General features: G+C 37.3%; 2 protein-coding genes across 2 annotated transcripts; one reads left to right on the forward strand and one right to left on the reverse strand.

The window, feature by feature from the left end:
* Positions 1 to 14,507: 14,507 nt before the first annotated feature.
* Positions 14,508 to 16,139, forward strand: LOC141671264 (scopoletin glucosyltransferase-like). Its single transcript, XM_074477439.1, has one exon. It carries the CDS (start codon positions 14,668 to 14,670, stop codon positions 16,102 to 16,104), a length of 1,437 nt encoding a protein of 478 aa, XP_074333540.1. The 5' UTR covers positions 14,508 to 14,667; the 3' UTR covers positions 16,105 to 16,139.
* A 132-nt stretch (positions 16,140 to 16,271) lies between these two features.
* LOC141671265 (uncharacterized protein At4g06744-like) lies at positions 16,272 to 18,099 on the reverse strand. Its single transcript, XM_074477440.1, has one exon. It carries the CDS (start codon positions 17,737 to 17,739, stop codon positions 16,441 to 16,443), a length of 1,299 nt encoding a protein of 432 aa, XP_074333541.1. The 5' UTR covers positions 17,740 to 18,099; the 3' UTR covers positions 16,272 to 16,440.
* Between the last annotated feature and the right edge of the window lie 3,975 nt (positions 18,100 to 22,074).

A 22,074-nucleotide genomic window follows, 5' to 3' on the forward strand; every position in this document is an offset into this window, starting at 1 on the left:
GGCAAATAATATGTAAATTATTCAGAAACCCTTTTTATGGTGAAATGGTTTATAATTGTGGAATAAAATGACTTGTGTTATTTTTGGTATTCATCTCTGAGACTATAACTTGTGGTGTGTGTGTATATTGTGGGGTCACAGTACGCAGTAGTTGGTTGACTATTAAGATTAAGTATTGATAAGGGAAATGGAACTCGTGACAACCCGAATCCCCGACCCCGGATTTGGGGGTGTTACAAAAATGGTATCAGAGCCAAGCGTTATAAACCTCAGAGATGATGTGATGTTAAAATAATAAGTTCACTAAGATAATAAGAACTCTTGCCAAGTTCATAGTCGGACTACTTAACGTAGTACTGAGAGTTAAAACCCTTACGGGAACCCTTATAAATATCGTGATAGAAGCGTAGTTCGTTATCGTATATGGTAGCGGGACTCCGAACCCTGAGGTTGAGGAGCAACAACGCGATGATGTTTTATTATGTATTGGAGATCAGATTATGGATCCGATAGTGCGTCCTAACACGGGACCAGATGATGTTCATATTGAGGATGTAGCGGTTAAGGATGTTGTCCTAGAAGTGATTGTTGCTGAGGAGGATCCCGTGGAGGATCCTGACAAGAATGAATAAAGGACCACTGAGGAATTGATGACCATGGTTAGGGCGACTACCAGAGGTAGGATTGGCTAGTCACTACCGGAGGTTCGTTCATGTTTGTAAAGATAGTAGCCCCTTTAACGCGGCTTACTTGTAAGACTGAGAAGTTCGAATGGATAGAAAAATACAAGAACAGCTTTTAAGAACTGAAGCAAATATTGGTGATGGCCCCTATGTTGGCGTTGCCAGATGGAAAATGAGATTTTGTGATATGTAGTGACGCTTCGCATAAGGAATTAGGGTGTTTCTTATACAGCACATCAAGGTAATCGCGTACGCGTCAAGACAATTAAGGGAATATAAAATTCGATATCCCCACCCATGAGCTTGGGCTCGTGGCAATAGTTTTGCCCTAAAGATTGGAGGCACTACTTGTATGGAGAGAAGTGCGAGATTTACCCAAACCATAAGAGTTCTAGTACATTTTCACGCAGATAGAGCTCAACATGCAACAGAGAAGGTAGTTAGATCTAATCAAGGATTACGATTATGAGATTCTTTATCATCCAAGAAAAGCCAATATGGTGGCTAACGCCCTTAGTAGAAAGGAAAGACTCAAGATGACAATGTCTTCGGAAGAATTGGTAAGAGATTTCGAGAAAATGGAAATAGAAGTGAAGGTAACCGGAGCCGGTACTGAAAAGCTGTTTGAGATTGTAATGCAGCCCGAATTATTGGAAAAGATCATTTTGTGCCAAGAAAAAGTGATGAATGAAGGCAGAGATCCAATGACGGGAGAAGAGATTAATATCGAGAAAGATGATAAGGGAATAATGTGGTATTCCGACAGAATTTGGGTTCCAAACGTTCAAGAGCTTAAGGACGGGATCTTAGATTAAAACCATAGTTCGAGGAATAAGATTTAAGACAAAACCTGAATGTGATAGTCAGGGAGGTCGCAAAAAAAAAAGGGAACTCATAACATAATAAAGTGGAAATCAAGGATTTTAACGTATAAAATAACCCCGATTATGGGAGAAGGATGAAACTTTTCATAATGAGAAAACAGAAGTCGAGCAAGATAAGAAGAACTAGGATGGTAATCCTATTGGGCAATCCATGGATCTGCCTAAACAAAACTTATACTATTATCCCCAACCACCACACTGAGGAAACAATACAGTGAGAAATTCTTTCAGGACCTTTAAGTCGCTAAGCTCTCAGAGTTCCAAGGAACAAGCTGACCCAGTCCAGGAAAGAGCCTGGCTAAAGGAATTATAGAAATCATTTGAGATTCTAAATGATTGACGAATCACAAAAGACTGTTTTTGTCAGTTACCCTCCTAAGAGAGAGGCCACCCGCTGGTGAAAGGCCAAGGAAGGCACGGAGCAAGAGATTATAATAAACTAATTTAAGTTCAGTCAATTGTTTTCAGGAAAGTACTTCCCAAGGTTATAGAGATAGTGTAAAAGCTTTAGAGACAGAACAAAGGCAGACGAGTATGATGAATTATGAATCTAAGTTGTAAAAGTTGTCAAGATTCGTTCTGAGGACACGAATCCAGAATGACGGGATGTTTGAAATCAATGCTTATGTTGTGTTGGTTCATGAAATAATGATAAGAGAAAGGAAAATAAAAAGAAACTGAAGTGGAAAGGAATATAAAGGCAATAGAGTTTGAGGAATGATAAGGGAGTTGGGTATGAGGAAACCCTAAAGACTCGTAGCAATAGAAATAGAAAAGTATGTAATCGTCAGGATGAGGGTGATTCACCATGAGTTAAAATTGATGGTTGAAGGCATAAGAGATACATATATTTTATCCCCTTTAAGCTGGGAGGATTCGGAGAAACCTTGAGATAGTTCGAAGGATAAACAATGAGACGCGGATAGACTGAGGAGACAAGAAAGTAAGAAATTAGGAAAATTGGATGAAGGAAGTGACCTTCAAGAATGTGAAGTGTAAGACCAGGGGCATGATACCCAGAAAGGGAGACGCCAGGTATGAAAGATATCCCAACATTGAGATGACTGTTGAGATAAACAACAAAAGTAAATAAGGATTTATTAAGAAGTTCACGTTGAACACGACCAATATCTTCCAGAACATCCATGTGATCATTACCAAATCAGGAAAGAAAAGCGGATAACCATTTTTATCTTTTGGAGGCCATGTGGATTGACCTTAACTTGAATAAGGATGCTATTGTGAAATTCGGTATAGACTATCGAGGTGGAAATGATTGAATAAGATACCCTTATCAGGGATATATGACTTTATTTATCCATGTAAGGGTGCAAGTACCTTTTTAAAGGTGGAATTAAGGATATAACCTCAATAACTTGAGATGAACCCTAGGGGAATGTATAAGGGTTGACATTTCGCCCTTAATAGGGATAGCATGAGTTTTGACAATATGAATTGGAAAAGATTAAGGTAACAACAACATTTAAGGATCAGTGGAGAAATTTTTAGAAGTATATAGACAATGATTCTGGCATTAGTAAATGGTAACTTGATATGCCATGTGCCTAGGGTGTACCTGGTGAAGGATTTAAGGACAACCTTAGAGGTTTTACAAGGAGAAAGGTAATATTCAAAGTTCTCAAGAATAGAGATTCTGATGAAGGAAATATGACGTAATTATAATAATGCCAGGTGGGCACGTGTTGAACCATGAGAAAGTATAGATCAACCCAATGAAGGTCGAGATTGATGAAAATAAGAAGGACCCAAGATAAGAGACGTCCTAAGTATGATCGAGAGTCAGTCGTGACAATGTTCACATCTAAAGACTAAGGCAATGACTTATGGAAAAATGGTGATTTTTTTTCTCTCACCAGGATTTAAGAAAAGCATTTTCACATAAGCAGTGATTGAAATGAGGTAGAAAATTTAGTTGGAGGTGGTTAAAATGACATTGATTGTAAGGAAATTTTACTATCAGGAAAGGCCAAAGAGGTGGCCGACACTTTAAATGTAAGAGGATAATTATAGGCGCTCGTGCGAGAGGAATACAGTGATGATAGTTGAAGCCGGGAAGGTTGTATTACGGTTCGGAAGATTGACATTCCTTTTGATGACTGTGCAATACTCAACCGTAATAGTAGTTGGGTAAAGGTTTAATTCGTGTAATCGCCATGAGCGGGCTATCTATCTTAGAAGGTCCTATCTTGAGAATAAGCCAGGACCATATTTCAAAAAGTACTAAACAAACCTTTGAGTTAAGTCTTCTATTGAAGGCATATGATTAAGAATGGTATTAACCTGCTATCTTTGCTTTGATTGAAACTCTTCTGCAATTTTATCTGCCTCATGTCATGTATGTATGTCAGGATCAGGAGTGTTCTTCATGAATCATGAATGGTGATTATGTTACCTCCTTAGAAGGATTTGAGGACTCTGTATGGTTAGCTATTAAGACTTCATGGAAAACGAATGACTACAGTAGGTCAACGGTGGACCATAGTAATGCAGGAATGATTCTGCGAGTAATGAGCCGATTAATTACAACCGTGAGAGTTGTATTGGAATGAATGTTGAGATTGAGTACCACTAATCGGGTTGTGGTGATGTATAAGTTATCATTGATAGACTAATTGAGTCGATTATCTACCTATTGAATATTTATTCCTTCTTATGAATAGAGAACTATATTACTATACGAGGAAGGTTGCAGTGCAAGCATAGAATTCTAGTATTGATGATGTCTAGAATGAAATCCCAAATTAGATTTTCGATGTCGAGGGAGTTTCAAAGGTGATTGTGTAGAAGCTCGAGCAAGAGAATGGGTCCATAGAATGATGGACGGAATAGCAAAAATATTTAGGCATGTGAAATACGATGCTATAATACTTGATGTTGATATATATATATATACGTATATGTTTTGTTCTCCTATGATAAACCTCTATAGTTCAGAGGTAGTTTCCAAGCCAGATATTTTGTGGCAGTATATTTATAATATATACAATTCTCTTCAATTCGTTCTTTTCCCTCCTTTTCATTTTGTATAAGCTGATAAGAACAACCCTTCCAGAAGGGGAGGTATTGCCGAATGACTATCTATCTGTGTGATAGAAGCCTAGTAGGATACCGTCTATTATTTAATTGCTTGTCAAGTACTAAAGGCTGGCCACCTTCTGTACTAACTATGCGATGTAACAAGTGTTCATGATCATAGTGATCTCTCAATAAAATCTTTTACTTCTATATGATGGATCAAGCTTTCGAAGATGGAAGCAGCTAGAAAGGAAGTAGTATCAGTGCGGTGGTATTCCGAATCTAACGCGTTCGTGATACTAAGGTTGACGTAATTATTAAAAGGTTATAGAATGCTAACGAGCAAAAGTGTAACCAGTATAGTATTATGTACGGAAGATAGTAATGACTGCGAACTGGGAAAGAGTGGGTATTGAGAAGAAAAACCTATAGCGCAAGAAGCTATGATGAGAGTCTGTGCGATAGACTTGAAATAATTTGGAATGAACACTTAGCACGGATTGAGTTTTCTTACGATAATAGGTTTTATGTCAGTATCAGGATGACGCCTTATGAGGCCCTTTAGGGAAGGCAATACTGATCTCCCTTATATCGGAATGAAGTTGGAGAGCGCAAGCTGCTCGAATCTGAAGTGGTCCAAAGGACCAAAGACATAGTGGATCTAATCAGAGGACATCTGGTAGCAACCCCGGGATGGACAGAAGAAGTATGCTGATTTGACTCGAAAGGACAAAGAGTATGAAATAGGGGACCTAGTGTTGTTAAAGGTATCCCCTTGGAAACCCTTAGAAAGGATCGATGAGGTTCGGAAAGAAAGGAAAGCTAAGTCCACGATTTGTAGGACCCTTGGATATATTACGATGTATTGGGAAGTTATCAAATGAACTAGCCCTACCCCCGAACCTACAGCAAGTTCATAACATATTCCACGTATCAATATTAAGGAAGCATAATCAGAATGTCGGACACATAGGAGAATACGAGCGCCTAGACATGCAACCAGAGTTGACCTATATGGAGCAACCAGTAAGGGTTATAGATCGAAAAGGAACAAGTGCTTAGGAGAAGGGTTATCAAACTAGTCAGAGTTTGGTGGTAGAACCACAATATGGAAAATTGACTTGAGAGTTAGAAAGTGCAATGCTAAGAAAGTAACCCTATTCATTTTCTATCTGATTCCAGGACGGAATCCTTTTAAGGAGGGGAGACTGTAATAACCCCAATTTTTGGAATTTTTGAAACACTGATGAATATTAACTTTTTGCTGATGATGCTGATTAAGGAAAATTATCAGACAACGCTATATAGGAGTACTGTTATGGAAATTCTGAGATCGTATTGGTATTCCATAAAGTAAATGAGTGTATGTAAAGGTCGTCAGAATTCGAATCCGGACACTTTGATTTTTTCCCGAAAATCCACCAGATACCGAAAGAATTGAGTATAAGGTAACATGATTAAAAGGATTTAAATTCAAAGATTATAAGAGAGGATCATAAAAGAAATATAAAATATTGAGAAAGATTTAGGAAAACCCAAAATAATAAGATCCCGGATATGATCCCTCATACGACGAACGAGAACGAAAGTTAAGCGAACCGTATAACAGATAAGCGGTCATTAGCCAAGTAATTAAAGGTTAATCAAAGAGGTTAGTGGGTGATGATGTCATCACACCACAAAGGGAAGACAAGTGTTAAAAGATGACACAAGCTTGATGACATAAGCATGACAAAGGAATTTTATTTTATTGGTTGATTTTGGACCATGCAAAATTAACCATGGTAAAAAAATTGAAATCATTTGCTAAGACAAAAAGAGAAGCAACCAAGCATTGTTTCATAAAACAAAAAGAAGGAGAGTTGACTTTTGCTTCCAAGAACAAAGCTCTCGGCCAAAACAAACCCAGCAACTTCAAACTGCCATATCTCGTTTAATACTCACTCAAATATTGTGTTCTATAGCTCGTTGGAAAGGTATTGAGATGACCTACAACTCTTGTTCACAATTCTCGTCCAAATAAGCATGGTAAGACCCTCATTTTTACATTTCTTTCAATCGGACTTTTAGAAACTTCAAAGCCTAACTTTGTGTACTTGATTTCTTTGGAAAGATCAAGCTTGTAGGAGGCTCCCTAAAGCTTCCTAGAAAGTTAAAACCTCCCAAGGAAGGTATAAACTTCAAACCCTAGCCTTTACTTTGATTATTAGTGAGTTTGATGGTTGGTTTTCTAAATGAGAAGCATGATCTTTGATTATTAGTAGTTTGATTTGAATTTGGAGTGATTTGGTGAATGAATCTTGTTATAGTTAATAGAATTTGATTGTAGTTGGTTGAGATGAAAAATCTGGAGAATAAGGACTGGTATAGTATTATTTAGTTGAGGTTTTGATGTGTTAATAATTGTGGGTTGTTTGGTGAGGTTTTGGTGTAGTGAGAAACTTGGAAAACTCGTAAACATAGCCGTCGTAATGCCCGTTTTCCTTAGACTGTTGTACATGAATCTCGGACCAGATAACTCACTGACCAATCTGTAACTTTGCCATTTTTAGCTAGATCATGTCGTAAGCTTCATTTTGGTATTTAGTTCGCTTGAATCCGATGTACGGTTTAGGAGATACGACCGTTTTAAGTAACGGCGTTTCGCGAACGAATCTTTACCCCTCGCCTTACTTTGAAACCTTGGTTAAGGCCCTTAAATGACTAATTGGGGTATGAAACAATTTTGTAAAGTGGATTAGGCAGTTGGTAGGGTACTCGCGAAAGAATCGCCTTAATATTCTTAATGGTTAATTTATTAAAAATGGTGGAGCCGAGGGTACTCAAGTGACTTATGTGATTCATTAAGCGTAGAAGTGACCATAAGCGAACGTTAGAGTCTAATTGGTTAAAGTCTAGTTTCTTAGGCGACCGGGGTTTAATTCCGACTTATGTTGTTGTACATAGGTTATCGGACCCACTCTAAGCTTAAGTCTATCCGGGAACACTCAGGCAAGTTTTCTACCCGTTATACTGTTGTTGTGATGTATATATGTATATGCATTATCTTGTGATAAGTGCATGATTGTTATTAGCAAATCTTGAAATATATTGGAGCATGTGATATGATATTTATATGCATGTTTGTTTCGTAATCTTGATATCTAATTGTTGATTCAATGCTTATAAGTTGCATAATACCTATGCTAGAGATAAGCAGTAGTTGCGTATACCCTTAGTATAGGGGACCCAAAGGTGAACATTTCTAAACCGGGAGTCGATGTTCCCGAGTATAATATATATATATATATATATATATATATATATTTATATATATATAGATATAGTTTTCAAAACTATTAATCGAATAAGGTTTATTCGATAACTTTATTTTATTAAATGAATATTATTTTGAATATTCATTCGAGTACTTATGACTCCGCTTAATTTATTAAATGAATATTATTTTTGAATATTCATTCGAGGACTTATGACTTCGCTTATTTTATTAAATAATATTCTTTATTTTATTAAAGAATAATGTTTCGATAATCAAACTTATTTTCTATTATTCAAATAAAGATCGTGCTTTCGTATAAGTATATCTTTGGTTATTTATTATTCATTTCAAGTATGAGTTTTAAAACTTCTACTTCAATTATTTTTATAGAGAATATCTTTTATGGGAATATTATTTAAATGATAATATTCAGATATTTTCTAATATATCGTGACTGATTTATTTCATTAAATCAGCATTACTCCAAATATTCTTAAAAATGTTTTGGAGTCTTCAAAATGATTTTAAAGGTTAGAGCGGATCCCAAAACTCATTTTTATATTTAAGATCTTCCTTTAAAAGGGGATTTAAATACTCGCTCAAAACTTGAGGGATCCGGTTCTGTGGTGTATTTTATATTCGCAATGAGGTTGCTACTTTAGTAAATGAATTGATTACTTACCCAACGTTCGGGAAGTAAGTCCATCTATTGAGTCGGCATAAGCAACATGGGCTCAGTGGGCGTCCATGAAAGTGTAAGTGGCTCAGTGGGAGTCCATCAATGCGAAAGTGGCTGAGTGGCAGTCCAACATAAGGCCCTAATGTGGCCAGGGTGATGACCAGTGGGGGATTCATCCATCTACTAGTAGAAAAGGTGACTTAATTGGTATATTTGCCTGATCAGCAAGATATCAGGTTTATGCCAAAATTCTGTTTTTCCAAATTCATTGGATATTGCAACTTTGTTTATAATTTTCATAACAGAGGTTTTCAAGGAATGTATGAAATGTATATATATAGGTGTATATATATATATATATCGGGACTTAATGAAGTATCTCGTAACTTCATTTCTTTCAAATGATATTTCAAAGATTGAATCTATTCAAGTCTTATCTTGTAGTCTCATCAGTGTGATGAACTTTTGAAACTGATTATAACTTGAACGGTGGTAGTTCAAGTAGTATTTGGAAAAGATATAAGTATATTGGAGTATCTTGTAACTTCATCTTTTAAACTTATATCTAGTAAACGATTATCTTATGCATGTCAAAGATTTTCAGAAAAACGTTGAGACAAGGTTAGATATATGAGATCACCTTGCAACGATATTTTTATACAGTTATAAATTGGAACTCTGTGTATATTATACATGTCAGAGGATTTCAAAGATTGTGAAAAGTATATATATATATACTGAATATTTTGCGACTTGGTCGCGTTAAGATAACAAACTTGGTTCATTTCTTTTTGACCAAGACTTTCATGAGTACTATGAGGATGCTCACATATTATAAATCATTATACATATTATTTTGGTGGGCTTGTTGCTCACCCTTGCTTTCTTCTTTCATCAAACAACAACAGATAGACAAAATGAACATAATCAAGCTCCCAATTCGTGAGCGGTTAGGAAACGTTCCGCAGTTTCCTGTAGGCGTTGATGCCGTTGTAGCTGAGGTAGGAGCTACCAGTAGGCTAGGCTTTCAACTTTTGTTGTGCTAGGTTATGTATATTTATGAATTGTAATAATGGCAAAGAATATGTAAATTATTCAGAAACCCTTTTTATGGTGAAATGGTTTATAATTGTGGAATAAAATGATTTGTGTTATTTTTGGTATTCATATCTGAGACTATAACTTGTGGCGTGTATGTGTATTGTGGGGTCACAGTACGCAGTAGTTGGTTGACTATTAAGAATAAGTATTGATAAGGGAAATGGAACTCGTGACAATCCGAATCCCCGACCCCGGATTTGGGGGTGTTACAATGAACAATTAGCAAGATGCCTTTATAGAAGCACGAGCAGCATCTCCCAAATCCGTGGCTTGCCACTGTTCCACTTCTTCATCTGAAACGTGAAGGGAACCCATGGGGCCAAGAGTGCTCAAAGCAGCAGAAGAGCCAGAAGGCGCGCCCTCTGCTCTATGCCTCTTAGGCACGCCCTGTTTCTCTGTAAGATCAATTATGGGCCTTTTTGGAACAGGTGTTGTTTTAGGAAGGAGAGCAGAATTTGGAATGGACGCCTGTGCTGCAGGAGCATCTTTCTTTGGCTTGGGCCTAGGTTTGTCACCGGGGCGCCCCCCAAAAGATTTGGAGATTCTTGGAGGAGCCATTTCTGCATTAAACACAGAACATGTTAATTGAACGTGATAGTTAAATGTGCTGAACAGAGTAATAAAGAAAGGCAATTGATAAAGATAACATTGATAAACATGTATAAAGTGCTACGCCTAGAGTGGAAGGGCGCACCCTAAAGGGCGGAAAGATCGACCACATGAACAGGTATTTATATCTAGTAAGCTAATACAGAAGCTAACAGAAAAGAAGTTAAGACGCGCCAATTGTAAGAGGGCGCGCCTTTAGACTCTATACTTGATTGAACCTGAAGGGTCTTGGCCCTGAAAAGAGCTGTCGTCTGCTTCTTCTTCTTCCTCAGCCTCTTCTTCATTATCTGGGTCGATTATACGAGAAACAGGGGCACATTTCCTAAATTTTACATATTTACACCTTGTCCCTACTTGGTCAGAAAGGATCCCAACTCGCATCAGATTAGTACGGGTGACTAAGGTCTTCAGGTTCCACCTGTCAGTAGCCACCCTGAGAAGGGCCTCAACTCGTTTTTTAGGCTCGCCCTTAAGTGGTTTGGCCACTGGTCTGTCTGAAAAAGTATAAAGACATGAAAAAGAGCAAACAACATAGAGATAATGCAAGGAAAAAAGGAAAGGGCGCGCCCTTACTTGGTGACTTGTTGAATCTTATCCTTATTCTGGGAACGTTATATAAGTAAAAGAAGTTTTTCTTCCAGCCTTTTTCATGTCTAAGCTTGCCAGAGGAGAAACCTTTCTTGTTATGTTGCTTGTCTACAACCAAGTAGTAGTACCCATGGTCAGATTTTCTCAGGTTAAAGAAATAAGCAACTTCAACCATGGAAGGTTGAGGGAAGCCCAGGTCTGTATAGAGAATAAACAGGGCCAGAATAAACTTGTAGCTGTTGGGAGAAAGTTGGAGTGGAGCCACGTCGTAAAGTTCTATCACTTCCCTAAGATAGGGGTGTAAGGGCGCGCTTATACCCAAAGATACCAGCTTTGGGCTAGTTACCATTCTAGGAATCTTAAAGTTCCTCCCATAATTAAAGATATGGGGCCGCAACATGCTTAAAGGGCGCGCCCATATGCCTTCCATATCATAAAATTCCATGGGCCATCCTAGTTGCTCATCTGAACAAGCTGAGGACAGGCCCACACAGAAAAGCTTCCCATGCTCCTTCCTGAAATGTTTCTTCACAGCTTCATTGCATGGTTCGAATTTTTCCCAATCAAAGTCTAATTCACTGTCAGAAACTTCCTAGTATTGGAAGGGTATTGGAGAAGGTTCAGGGGAGGTGGAAAATTAGAAGGAGTCCTCGTCAAAGAAATTTTCTTCATCACGTAGAGGTGACGCACTTACTTCAGGAGAGCCCTCAGGAACAGGAGAAGTAGGCGCGCACTCTGTTTGTTGGGGAGATGGGCTTGGGGATACAGCCCTGTAGGATACTTTAGAAGGTCCTGCACCTACGTTGACACCCCTCTCAACACCCCTATACCTATCGGCATTCAAACTCTCGAACCAGTCATCGTCATCCAGTTATGTCCTATCTGGGGCTGGGGATCTGTCCTTTTGGACCAGCTTCTGCTTCCCGTGTCTATGAGATAAAGGAATGTTGTCTGTAAAAGAACTGTCTGAGGAGTCTGCCATCAAGATACCTTTTTTGGAATCTTGAAGAAGGCGCGCCACCCGGTTCAGAAATTCAGGAGTATGGTGGGCGTTTGGGGGTTGAGGATCGAAGTAAACGTTTGGAGGTGAATAGATCCCCAAATTTGTGAGGAAATTCTTGAGAGGGTAAAAAGGAGAGGACGCGCCCTCATCTTCCAGCTGTCAAGAAAACCAAAAGAAATTTTGAGGGCGCGCCCTATGCGAAAGAACGAGATACGAAAGTGTAAAGGAAACAGGAAAGATAGGTGGAAGGTGTAAGAGAAGAGTATTTCCTATGATCTATGTCAACTCCTTTCTAAGACAAGCCATCTCATAAGAAGGCGCGCCATAAAGAAAATCCAAGCCTATTAATAAGGATGTGTTTTATTATAATAGGCGCGCCCTATTATGGTCATGTACAGATTATAAGAAGCTAAAGATAGGGCGCGTCCTAAGTTGCTGGTGGATTCTAAAGGCACAGGTGGTTATGTGCGGATTGTAAATAGCGATTGAAATTCTCAAAAACACAAATTTAAAAGTTAGACCCAAACGATTTCGGATCTAAAGCAACAAAATTTGAAATTACACATATACATACACAGATACATACACAATTTTATGTATATTATCAAGAACAGAAATGGAAGATAAAAAGGTAACATGACATGCAATGTGATTTACTTAACGAAATTCAGACATACAAGAAGCCGGTCGTACTTTTTCGAATGGAGAAGAAGTTGACTGAAAGAGATTTGGGGAGTGGTAACAGAGAAGGCTGGTTCCGAGCAAAACAATACCGCTGGGTTTGGAGCCTTTGGAAAGAAAGAGAAAGTAAGAAAAAGGGGGGAGAGTAAAAGTAAAAGAAAAAAAATGACTGATTGTGACTAGTATTTATAGTAAAAAAGATGACAGCTGTCAAATCAGTCACATCAATTGCGAATCTCTAATAATAAGGGGAACTACTTCTAAACCGTTTGAACTTCTAGGACGCGCCCTATTGAAGGCGCGCCTTATTTGATTATTATGAAATCATTGAAACTTTAAGGAAAAAAATTGGAAAGCACGCCATGTTCTGAGCGCGCCCTGTAAAAAAGTATTGGAAGATTTGTTTATACAGATTTTGATAAAGGTGAAGAAAAATTCCAATCCCATTTTCAATAGCATATGGAATTTGGGGGGTAGTTGTTATGCCCAAAAATTGGTATAAACAATATTCAGATTAAGATTAATAAAATGAGCAGAATCGAAGGAGAAGCACCTGAAATTTAGGAAAAGATAAGATTGACTTTCCATAAATAGAAGGCGCGCCCTAAGAGTGCGCCCCATTGACTGAATAGCTGATTGACGTTTGTAGTTATCATGCCTGAAAGGCGCGCCCTCATGCCTAATGGGGAGGCGCGCCCAATTACTGAAGAGGGGGTGAGGAATTCCTTGAATGGATTTTTTTCCATGGTGAGCCTTAGGGCGCGCCTTAAGTAAGGAAGGCTCCTTGGACAGATTACTCGGACATGATTGCTTTGATAGACTCATGCCTTGGCTTTACTGGACAGAGTTAGGACAAGCCCTAATGGTGAGTAATTTAGGGCGCGCCCTATTATGTAGAAAGACATAGGAAAATATCAAAGGTTGATGACACAGGGCGGCACCAACATGCAGGAATGATTGGGCGCGCCCTTAACTTCTACTTGGCAAACACATGCATCTTTGACATGTTACTTGGATGAACTCTTTGGAAGATTCAAGGAAGATGGAGAATGTTATTACTAACCTATTTGATGCAGGTACTCTATTGAAGGACTCCTCCATGTAGCACATCTACAGGAAAGGCGGTGTCCATGGTCAGAGACCTCCAGGGGTATGCCTGGACTGAAGACCTCCTCCTGTAGTCAATGGGTGTCCTCATTGGGGATGTGAGGTGAAATTTGGTGTGTGCTTTGGGAGCTATGTCTCTGTAGTCAACGGGTGTCCTCGTTGGGAGACTTCGGAGTATCCTGCACTTTGCACCCAAAAGCTTGTGGATCACTTGTCCTGTAATATGGTAGGGGCTCCTTATCGGGGGACAAGGATGCGTCCAACATTTGGGGTGAACCACGGCTATACCTGCGTCCGTGGACTAGAGAAACATCTGGTAGCGGAGGGTTATCCTCGGCCAGGGAGATGCCTCATCCGTGAAGTCTCGAAGCTGCGGACGAGCCTTGGGCCTTTGTGGTTGGGCCTCATCGGCGGACATTCCTAAAGCTAGTAGAAGACGGTTTCCAGTGGGTTTCCTACTGGGCCTCGGGATAAGAAATCTATGCCCGTTAGGTTTCTTGTTCCCCAAGAACTACGTGGGCTTGATCCCCTATAAATAGGGGTACGTAGGCACATTGTGAGGGGTCAGAAGCGAGAGCGCAAAGGAGCCACCACTAACTCTAAGCAATCTCAGCCCCCAATAATTATCACCACCAAACACTGTTCACCTTTTCCGACGAATACTGTTCATCGGATCCACCGGTTACTGTTCACGTTTCCGACGAAGAACTATCATCCCAGATCTTGTTTTCGGCTACTAACCTCAAATTTTGTTGTTCCCAAATTTCTCGGTCAACACTCTTTAAAAATTAGGACCACCAACAACATGGTCAAAACTCTTTAAAAATTGTGTGGATAATATAGAGTAACATATAATTCGGCATCTACTAGTTGTGCTATAAGAATTGCACTGAAATGTTCTCCCTATTTTCAAACTAATTTATACGACTGGTTAGAAGTTGTCAATTTCGATTTCTCTACCACCACTATATTCATGATTCATCTTATAGCATAATACATGTTTTTTTTTATTCTTATACATAAAAATATTTGCAACCATGGTTGAGCTTCAAGTGTTCTTTTTCCCCATGTTGGCTCATGGTCACATGATACCCACCCTTGATATGGCAAGGTTATTTGCCACTCATGGTGTACACTCCTCAATTATCACTACACCTCTTAATGCTCCTGTTTTTGAAAAAGCAGTAGAGCAATCCAACAATTCCGGTTTTCGGATGAGTATTAAAATTGTTAAATTCCCCAAAGTTTCTGGTTTGCCACAAGATTGTGAAAATGCTGATCAGCTCACTTGTCCTGATATGTCTCCAATATTTTTTGGTGCTGTTGAGATGCTTAAGGAACAAGTTGAGCTACTTCTTGAAGAATATCGTCCTAACTGCCTTGTTGCTGATATGTTCTTCCCATGGGCTACTGATTCTGCAGCCAAGTTTGGTATCCCAAGATTGGTTTTTCATGGAACGTGTTTCTTTTCTTTATGTGCTTCCGAACAAACAAGGCTTCACGTTCCATTTCACAACTTTCAAAGTGACTCCGATGAGTTTGTTATTCCTAATCTTCCTCATCACGTCCAGTTATCAGTGAGCCAAGTTCCCACTTATCAACGACAAAATATACAAACAGAATTTAGTAAGATGATGATTAGGGTCAAAGAATCTGAACTCACAAGCTACGGAGTAATTGTTAACAGCTTTTACGAGCTTGAACCTGACTATGCTGATCATTACAGAAATGTTTTGAACAGACGAGCATGGCATGTAGGTCCTGTTTCATTATGCAATAGGAGTGATGAGGAAAAGGCACACAGAGGGAAAAAAGCAGCAATCGATGTAGATGAATGCTTCAAGTGGCTGGACACCAAAAAGCCCAATTCGGTTCTGTATGTCTGTTTTGGAAGTACTGCCAAATTTCCTAGTAATCAGCTACATGAGATTGCTGTGGGACTAGAAGCCTCTGGACAACAATTCATATGGGTTGTGAGAAAAGGCAAAAATGATGAAAAACCCGAGGAATGGATGCCTGAAGGATTTGAAGAAAGGATGAAAGGAGAAGGCCTAATAATTAGAGGATGGGCACCCCAAGTGCTGATTCTTGATCATGAAGCTATAGGGGGTTTTGTGACACACTGCGGTTGGAACTCAACTCTTGAAGGCATCAGTGCTGGGGTGCCAATGGTGACCTGGCCTTCATTCGCAGAGCAATTTTATAATGACAAGTTGATTACCGAGATTCTTCAAATTGGAGTTGCTGTTGGGGCCAAAGAATGGGTGAGTGGTACAGGCAGTGGCAACATAAAACGAGAGGCAGTTGAGATGGCGGTGAGGAGTGTAATGGTGGGGAAAGAAGCTGAGGAGAGAAGAGACAGAGCAAAAGGACTAAAACGTTTGGCAAGAAAGGTTATTGGAGAGGGTGGATCATCTTACATGGATTTGGATGTTCTGATTAAAGAGTTGAGTCTGTACAAACCTTCATGTTAAAATTATAACAAGTTTGTTATCTAAATTTTAATTACCGCAGCACATCCACAATCATCATCTTACTTTGAAAGGAATACCAGTAGGATTAATGGTCTATTTCGGTCATTAAAATAATTTTGTCACTGTCAACATAATAATACATATCCACCAATAGTGATGACACGCTCTAGTGAAAAATAATTATCAACAACAGTTCTTACTTGGGTAGGACAAATAAAACATAAATATATTTACACTTGTTCTTCCGCTAAAATTCTCACAGGAAAACATTATAATAATTCAACAAGACTAATAATAATTGAAGACCACAACACTGCTCTGGTTCAAAAAAAAATTCTATGGTTTTAATTGCGGTGCTAGAGCGGGGTACGATTTAGGAACTATGGTAGCCGATGGCAGGTGCTTTGGAGCACTACTGGAATGAGCAGCACAAGGGATCCAGATTTTAAATTTTTCTTCGGAACAACATTTATGCTTAGACAAAAATGCACGACAATCAGCCGGAGATCTTTGACCTGGAAGGCCGAAAATGCAATTCATCCTAACATCCATCACTTTCCTCCACACCAAAATTTTGCAGAATGGACCTATTTTGGTGAAGTAATTGTACGACAGTGACAAATTGGCCAAGTTGGGCAACATGCACAAGGACTCTGGTATTTCCCCAAAAAGCTGATTTCGGGCCAAGTTGAGTAACTGTAATTGAGCCATACAACCAAATGAGGCTGGTATAGGGCCTGTTAATTGATTTCGGCTGGCATCAAAAAGGGTTACATTTCCCAAAACCCCAATTTCACATGGCAAGCAACCAGAAAGCTGGTTGTTCAACAACACAATTTCAACTAGAGTATGTTTTAAATCCCCAATGCTTGAAGGGATGGAACCACTTAAATTGTTGTTGGCTAGGGAAAGGTAATAGAACTGACCTGACCCCAGGTTATCAGGAAGCTTTTGCGTGAATTTATTGTTATTTATGAAAAGTACGTCAACCCCTAATCGGAACACTTGAGGCGGAAGCATCCCTGAAAATTTATTGAACCGGAGGTCCAGAAATGTTAATTTCTTTGCACTATAAACTTGGTTAGGAAACTCACCAGTAAACACATTGTTGCTAAGATCAAGCTCGTACAGGAACCGAAGATTGGCGATGCTTTTTGGTACTGAACCCGTAAAATTGTTAGAATTTGCATGGAAAATAGCTATGTCGGGTAACTGATCAAGAAAACCGGATAGTGTAAGTTCTGGACCTCCAAAGTTGTAGCCGTTGAAATCAACACCGGCTATAGCTGTTTGATTTAAATCGGGGGCTGTGTCACAAAAGAAGCCCTTGTATTTGTTACATATGTCAGGGCCCACCCATGTTTTTGTAATGCCCAAAGGGTCATGAGTGATCTTTGTTTTGAATTCTTGTATAACTGGGTACGCAATTTTGATCCTTTTGCTCTCGTAAGGATAAATTGACCCCGGTGATGATGGCGGGCAGTAAGCTTTTGGAGGGCTGCCACCGATGCTTATAATTGGCCCCACTCCTATTTCCACTGATTTTCTGCCCAGGGGATCATCACAGTAGATTAAAATTGTTTGTAAAACCAATATGAATTGTGAAATGAGAGAGAGGTTTTTGATTGTGTGCATCTCTCCCGCTCACTCCCTTTCTGTTGTCTATCTAGAGCTATGGTGTCAAACTACATATGTACACAAATTTTGGTTCCAACTTTATCAACACATAAGTTGTTGACAAATGTTGATGGGACATGATAATTTGTTACTATTAGTTTTGAGTGCCCGTGAATAAATATTTAAACTTTCTTGTCCTGCATAAGAGTAATACTATTGGGTTGGTTTTAGCTGTTTAAGGATGATATTACAATTGTCTTTTCCTTATTGGAAGATAATAAAGGCATTATTATAGGAATTAATTAATTAAAAAAAATTGAATTAGAAAGACAAAAGATTCCTGCTAGTATACACGAGAACATATGGAGACTGCAACTTGTTGAAGTTAGAATTATATATGTAGATGGATATTTCAATTTGCAAAGAAAAGTCTGTAAGAAGAACACAAACTTAGAAGTTGTAAAATCACTTTCCAAACACATGGACCTGGTGAGATAGTGAAATATGTAGACTAGGCTAGGGAATTGTTTGTTGTTGATCAATTTACATTATTGTATGCATCACGAGGGACATGTTACTTTGTTTTCTTTCATTACTTTTCTTTTTCTTGCTGAATGACAACATCACATACAAAGAAAATGGATTCTAATTGCTGCTCACAGTCTTGGAATGGCATCCAATTCACAAGGAAATTATCATAGTCATGTACAACATTATTGATCCCATCATTCGTTTTCCCCACATATCACAATCAAATCGTTTTTTACCCCAAAACCAGAAAATTATTAATTTTGATTCTAATATAACAACTTTATATATATATATATATATATGCTTTTTTTTTTCAAAAAAGAACCCTGAGAACAGTAGATAATCATTGATTTTATTATAAAATTTCATCAAATTCGTTACTAATGTCAAATAATAATTATATTTAAATATAATAAAACGTTTAACAATTGAAATTTGAAAAAAATAATTGATTTTAAATTTAATTATATTGTGGAATGATTTTGGATAAGTGTGATTTTATTGTGATTCTACTGCAGAACCATTTTAAATTATTTCATCAAATTTCAATGATTTTTTAAATAAAAAAATTGTGTCACTTCGTTTTTAATTTGGTAATTAAAATTTGAAACTATATATGATGAAAAATGAAATAAATTATGTATTTACATTTTTTAATTAATGGTTCTCTACGAACCTCTATCTAAGTGAGCCCTTCATGAATTGTAACCCATATATATATAGGGGAATGATCAAATAGAAACCTAAATCTTTTCTATATATAATAGGAGAACAAGGATATAATTCATGAGATTAAAAAGTCTCATTGAAAAGACTAAATTACCCCTATTTTTAATATTTATATAAAAAATATGGTTTGTGGGAATCGAACTCAAGTTATTTCATTCAACTCTGGAATGAGTAGAGGTCATAGTCAAGGTAGAGGTTTCTCATCAAGAAAAGCTAAAATCACAAGTCACAAGACAAGTTCTGATACTGGGAAAAGAATTAGTTCTGCTACTGGTAAAAGGATAAGTTCTGATGAACTTTTAGATCTTGATGAAGAAATGTCAAGACAGTTATTTCTTCAGGAAAATCCAGGAATGGACTTGGAGAGTTTAATGGAAGAAGAAGCCAGACTTAAATCAGAAAAAGTCACATCTAAATCTGAAACTTCTGGTAAAAAGATACTTCCAAAAATCAAAGGCATTGTGATAAAAGAAAGGACAAATACTGAAGAAACATTGGCTAAATCACAACCGCAGATAGATCCAAGATCCAAGGGTAAAGAAAAGGTTGGTGAACCTATCAAGGTTTATGTGCCACCTGAGAATGAAAAAATCACTGATGAAAAGGATGATCTTGCTCTGACTTCAAGAAAAGTTCTTAAAACAACCTCTGACATGGCTCAAGTTGTTCAAAGTCAAGAGACAGTAAGTTTTGATATTCCAAAGAAGCAAGTAACCTCTGACATAGCTCAAGTTAACTTGATATCAGAAGATAGATCAAAGACACTCCTACCAGGATTCACTAAAGCAAAATAGACTCAACCTTTGAAGACTGCTGCAAGTGGTTTTGAAGCAATAGTAGTTACTGGAAAGGAAGCAAGAGATAAAACTGGATTGGGAAGTGCTGATGAAAGAAGAATACAGAACACTACCAATGATCCAACTTCCTTGAGTGAACCAGGTATTGGAGCAACACCTGAGAGATTGAATCAACTGGAATCTGTACAAATGGTTTACCATACCTACTTGAAAGAACACATCTTGTTGTACTTCATGACAGATGGTAGGGTTTATCATATAAGGCAAAATGCCATTCTATTGAAGTATTTTGAAGAATTGGAGCATGTACTATTCTTACTTCAAGTGGATGACAGATTGACAAGAAGTGCTGCAAACTACTTGAAGGATCAGATTCAGAGACAGAAAAGACTTTATTCTGTTAAGTCTGACAGCACATATGTTCCAAAGTACAGAGATCACAAGGGTGATATAGTTGAAATGAAGCCCAATACTGCTAAGATTATAACTACCTTTCTGGATTACAGGACTGTGGAATTCAATCTTGAGTCTGATAAAGCTTATTTGATCAGACTGGATCAGGATATAAGAAAAGCAAAGATTAATGATCTCAGGGCTGCAATCTTTCAAATTGGTGAAGATAATGCAGAGCTTAAAGATGCTAAAAGGAGGATGATTGATGAACTTAGATATGCTGAGAGATGTTTGTTGAAGAACTATCTCAGAACAACTCCTGACATCAGAGAGATCAGAAGATGAAGCCTAGTCAAGATCTACAACTGATTAAATTCTGATATTTGTACAGACTGAAGCTGTTATCAGAAGTTAAATATTGGTAAAGCTTTAAGGACTGTAAGTTGTAGTTATCTAGTCTAATTCTCATGCATTTGTACTTAATGTTTTTGACATCATCAAATATCTGTTAAACTTGTATATTATGCTAATTTACAAGTTGGGGGAGATTGTTAGATATATTTGATAATGTCATGGCTAATATGATTTATGTTTAGTTTTCAGATCTTACTTAAACAGGATAAATCAGTACTTACTGGAAGTCAGGACTTAAGGATATCAGTACTTATATTATCAGGAGATAATCATCAGAAGATGGATATCAGAACTTAAGTGTTGAAGTTCATTCAGATAAGGATAGTAGCTGATTAAAGGAAAGAAGATCAAGATAAACATAAGAAGAGATATGCATGAAGAAGGAATTCTATGAAGAATAGAATACTTGGACGAAAAGATATCTGATTGATATATTTTAGGAAGCAGAATTATATTCCATATCAATTAGCGATTATCTTGTAATTGTGTAACTGCGTACGTTTAAAACGAAATGATTAAACTTAATCTGTAGAATGCCGTTAGTATGTTTACAAATAAAAACTACAAATTAACATATATGTTGAATACAGAGTTGACCAAAATCTTGAATTTTATTTAAATAAACTATATGTACTGCTCTATATTATTACTGAGTTCACTACTAACTTACAATTAATTTACTCAATTTAAAATATAAAAAATGCATAACTGAAGTCAGAATGACCTGCAATCATAATATACAATAATATAAAATTTACATTATTGTTAATATTAAAGTTGATTTTAATGAAAAATATTAGTTTTTGAAATTCAACGTATGTATGTATGGGAAAATGTTAGTTTTTTATTTACACTACTGTTAACAAAGTAAAATTAAGTTATATGTATATTTGTGTGTTAGCATGTAAATTATTGTATGTTACATCTCTTAGTAAATTATGATGGTTTCAATTATTTATATGCTAAATATCTTTTTATGTACATGTATAATCATTATTAACATCTAGTGAAATAATTGATTATTTAAATAACATGCATTTATAATTATTCAAAAAATTTAAATTATGTAATAAATAAATTGCTATAATTTATATATGGTATTCACATTATCACTAACAAACAATCCATATCTATTTTTTACGCAACCGGGTATCAATCATAGTTGTAACATAAAAATGAATTTGTTACATATTGAATTCTCAATGATCAGAAGAAGCTTATGATCTGGCTGTTGGGTGTCATCAGTATTTGATGTGTCGTCAGGATTTGATACATCATCAGCATTTGGATGTCATCAGTATTTGAAGACAGTCAGCTTAAAAGATTTGTTATGTTCCTTGGATTGTGGAGTAGATATCTTTTACGTCTGAATTATAGGACTTTATCTATTCAGTTGAAGATATGTATCAGTTTCAGTTAGTTTTTGATAATGAATATCTTAAAATGATTAGTTGTAGCTGTGTAGTATATAAACACAGTTTAGGTCATC

Source organism: Apium graveolens, chromosome 7 (assembly GCF_009905375.1).
Source record: "Apium graveolens cultivar Ventura chromosome 7, ASM990537v1, whole genome shotgun sequence".
Classification (NCBI taxonomy): Eukaryota; Viridiplantae; Streptophyta; class Magnoliopsida; order Apiales; family Apiaceae; genus Apium; species Apium graveolens.